Source organism: Gopherus evgoodei, unplaced genomic scaffold, assembly GCF_007399415.2.
Source record: "Gopherus evgoodei ecotype Sinaloan lineage unplaced genomic scaffold, rGopEvg1_v1.p scaffold_35_arrow_ctg1, whole genome shotgun sequence".
Taxonomy (NCBI): domain Eukaryota; kingdom Metazoa; phylum Chordata; order Testudines; family Testudinidae; genus Gopherus; species Gopherus evgoodei.
The window spans coordinates 3,236,463-3,238,979 of NW_022060027.1; the positions used below are offsets into that span (position 1 = coordinate 3,236,463).

Consider the following 2,517-nt stretch of genomic DNA (forward strand, 5'->3'; position numbering starts at 1 on the left):
CCCCAGCTTTGGGAGGGGAGTGGGAGCTAGTGGTTAGAAGGAGGGAGCCAGGACTCCTGGGTTCCCTCCCCAGCTCTGGGAGGGGAGCGGGGTCTAGTGGTTAGAAGTGGGGGAGGAGGGCTGGGAAGCAGGACGCCTGGATTCTCTCCCCAGCCAGGCGTGGCCATCCCAGCCGTGCCCTGTGGCGGGCAGGGAAGGGTTAACCCGGGCAGGGAGCGATACCTGCCGGGTCCCGCCCTGCCCTTCCCCAGCAGCCGGGCCGGTTCTCAGCGCACCTGGCCGCCGCCTCCCTGCCCAGCGCCAGCCCGGATCCCTGCCGGGTCTGTGCCCCCCTGCGCCCCGGAGCCCTCGGGACCTGCCCCCCGCCATGGCCTCGGGCGGGCTGGGCCGGTGCCGCCTGGCGCTGGGCCTGGCGCTGCTGCTGGACGGGGCGGGCATGGGGGCGCTGCTGACGGGCATCTTCGCCCGGCTGCGGGTGCGGGGCCAGGACTTCGGGGACCTGCTGATCTACTCGGGCGCGGTGCTGGTCTTCCTGAGCCTGCTGGGCTGGGTGCTCTGGTACACGGGCAACCTGGAGCTGGCGCCCGACGAGCTGGGGCGCGACTACGGGGCCAAGGGGGGCACCCTGGCCCGCCTCGCCCGCAAGATCTCCCGCCGCTGGTCCCGGCGCCAGCCCGGCCCGCTGGCCCTGGGCCCCGTCCGGGGGAACCAGGGGCCCCCGTCCCGGGAGACGGTCTAGAGGTAACTCTGCACTGTGTGCCCCCAAGCCCTGTCCCCTGTGTGCCCCCAAACCTGCCCCTAATGCTCTTCCCCCGTGACCCCTAAATCCTGCCCCTAATACTCTTCCCCCTGTGCCCCCCAAATGCTGTCCCTGTGCTTTGCCCACGCAAACCCTGCCCCTGCTGCCCTGCCCCGTGTGCCCCCAAACCCTGCCCCAATGCTCTTCCTCCTGTGCCCCCAAACGCTGTCCCTGCTGTCCTGCCCCCAAACCCTGCCCCTGCTGTCCTGCCCTTGTGCCCTCAAACCTTTCCCCCCCAAACCCAGCCCTGTGTGCCCCGCAAATCCTGCCCTCTGTGACCTCAAATCCTGTCCCTGCTGCCCTGCCCCATGTGCCCCCAATCCCTGCCCTGTGTGCCCTGCCCCCTGTGCCTGTCAAACCCAGTCCCTTCTGCCTGTGCCCCCTAACCCTGCTCCCCAAGCCCTGCCCCTGCTGCCCTTCCTCCTGTGCCCCCAAACTGTCCTCTCTGCCTCCTTCTGCCCTGTCCCCAAACCCTATCTCCTGTGCCCCCAAACCATGTCCCCTGCTTCCCAAACCCTGTCCTTTTTGCCCTGCCCCATGTGCCCCCAAGCCCTGCCTCCGAACCTTGAACCCCCTGTACCCCCAAGCTCTGCCCCCAAACCCCACCCCCTCGGGTCCCTCCAAACCCTGCTCACATTGCCCTTCTCCCCAAACCCTGCCCCCTGGGAAAGGGCCGAGAGGGACCCCCAACTTCCCCTCCCCACCACCAGTACAGCGCCCCCTAGTGCCACGTTCCCCCCTTCCTCTCCTCCCATCATCTTCATCAAATTTTATGACTGTGGCTGGGAACTGGGCCCTGGTGTGATGGTGGTGGGGGCTGGTGTGGTGAGGGGGGGCAGGGGAACCCCAGGCCCTGGTGCAGGGGGTGGGGGGCAGGGAAGCCAGGTCACTGGGATTAGGATCCTGCTCTGGGGGAGCAGGGGAGAGCAGCTTAACCGAGGGGTGTGAAACATCTGGATGGGCCATTCTGATGGGTGGGAGGCATTGGCAGGGCCCCCCCGATACAATTATCCCCCCAACTCAGAGCCCCTCGGGAGCTTATGACTGACTGTCCATCTCTTCCAGATGCCTTTTGGGACAGAACCCTGGAGGGGCGAGTCGGATGGCGGATCTGTCTGGGACCAGCCCTCCCCCGCTGATTCAGAGAGCACTCACGGGGCTGCGAGACAGACGGACTGAACCAGCCCCAGGACAGAGGGACAGAGACGCAGCCTTTCTGGGGTGGAGCATGGGGGCTGGGTATCTGGGGACCCCTCGCCTGGCGCTGGGACGGCAGAGCTTGGAGGCTGGGTGCTGGCTCCCCTGACCCAGAGAAGGGGTGTCTGTCACAGGGAAGTGTCATTTGTATTTAAAACACTTTGTGTCTGAGACCACTGCTCTGTGCTTCCTTGTCCTGTATCGCATGCTGCGGAGTGTGGTCTAGTGGTTAGAGCAGGGGGGGCTGGGTGCCAGGACTCCTGGGTTCTCCCCCTGGCTCTGGGAGGGGAGTGGGTCTAGTGGTTAGAGCAGGGGGGCTGGGAGCCAAAATGCTTGGATTCTATGCCTGGCTCTGGGAGGGGAGTGGGGTCTGGGGGTGGGGGGCAACTGGGAGCCAGGATGCCTAGGTTCCCTCTCTGGCTCTGGGAGGGGAGTGAGGTCTGGGGGTGGGGAGCGGCTGCGAGCCAGGACTCCTGGGTTCTCCCCCTGGCTCTGGGAGGGGAGTGGGGTCTAGTGGTTAG

General features: G+C 66.6%; 1 protein-coding gene across 1 annotated transcript; it reads left to right on the forward strand.

Moving 5' to 3' along the window:
• The first annotated feature begins 367 nt into the window (after window positions 1-367).
• Window positions 368-2,162, forward strand: TMEM238 (transmembrane protein 238). Its single transcript, XM_030544994.1, has 2 exons — window positions 368-741; window positions 1,865-2,162. The coding sequence occupies exon 1, from the start codon at window positions 368-370 to the stop codon at window positions 737-739; it is 372 nt and encodes a 123-aa protein (XP_030400854.1). The 3' UTR covers window positions 740-741; window positions 1,865-2,162.
• The last annotated feature ends 355 nt before the right edge of the window (window positions 2,163-2,517 follow it).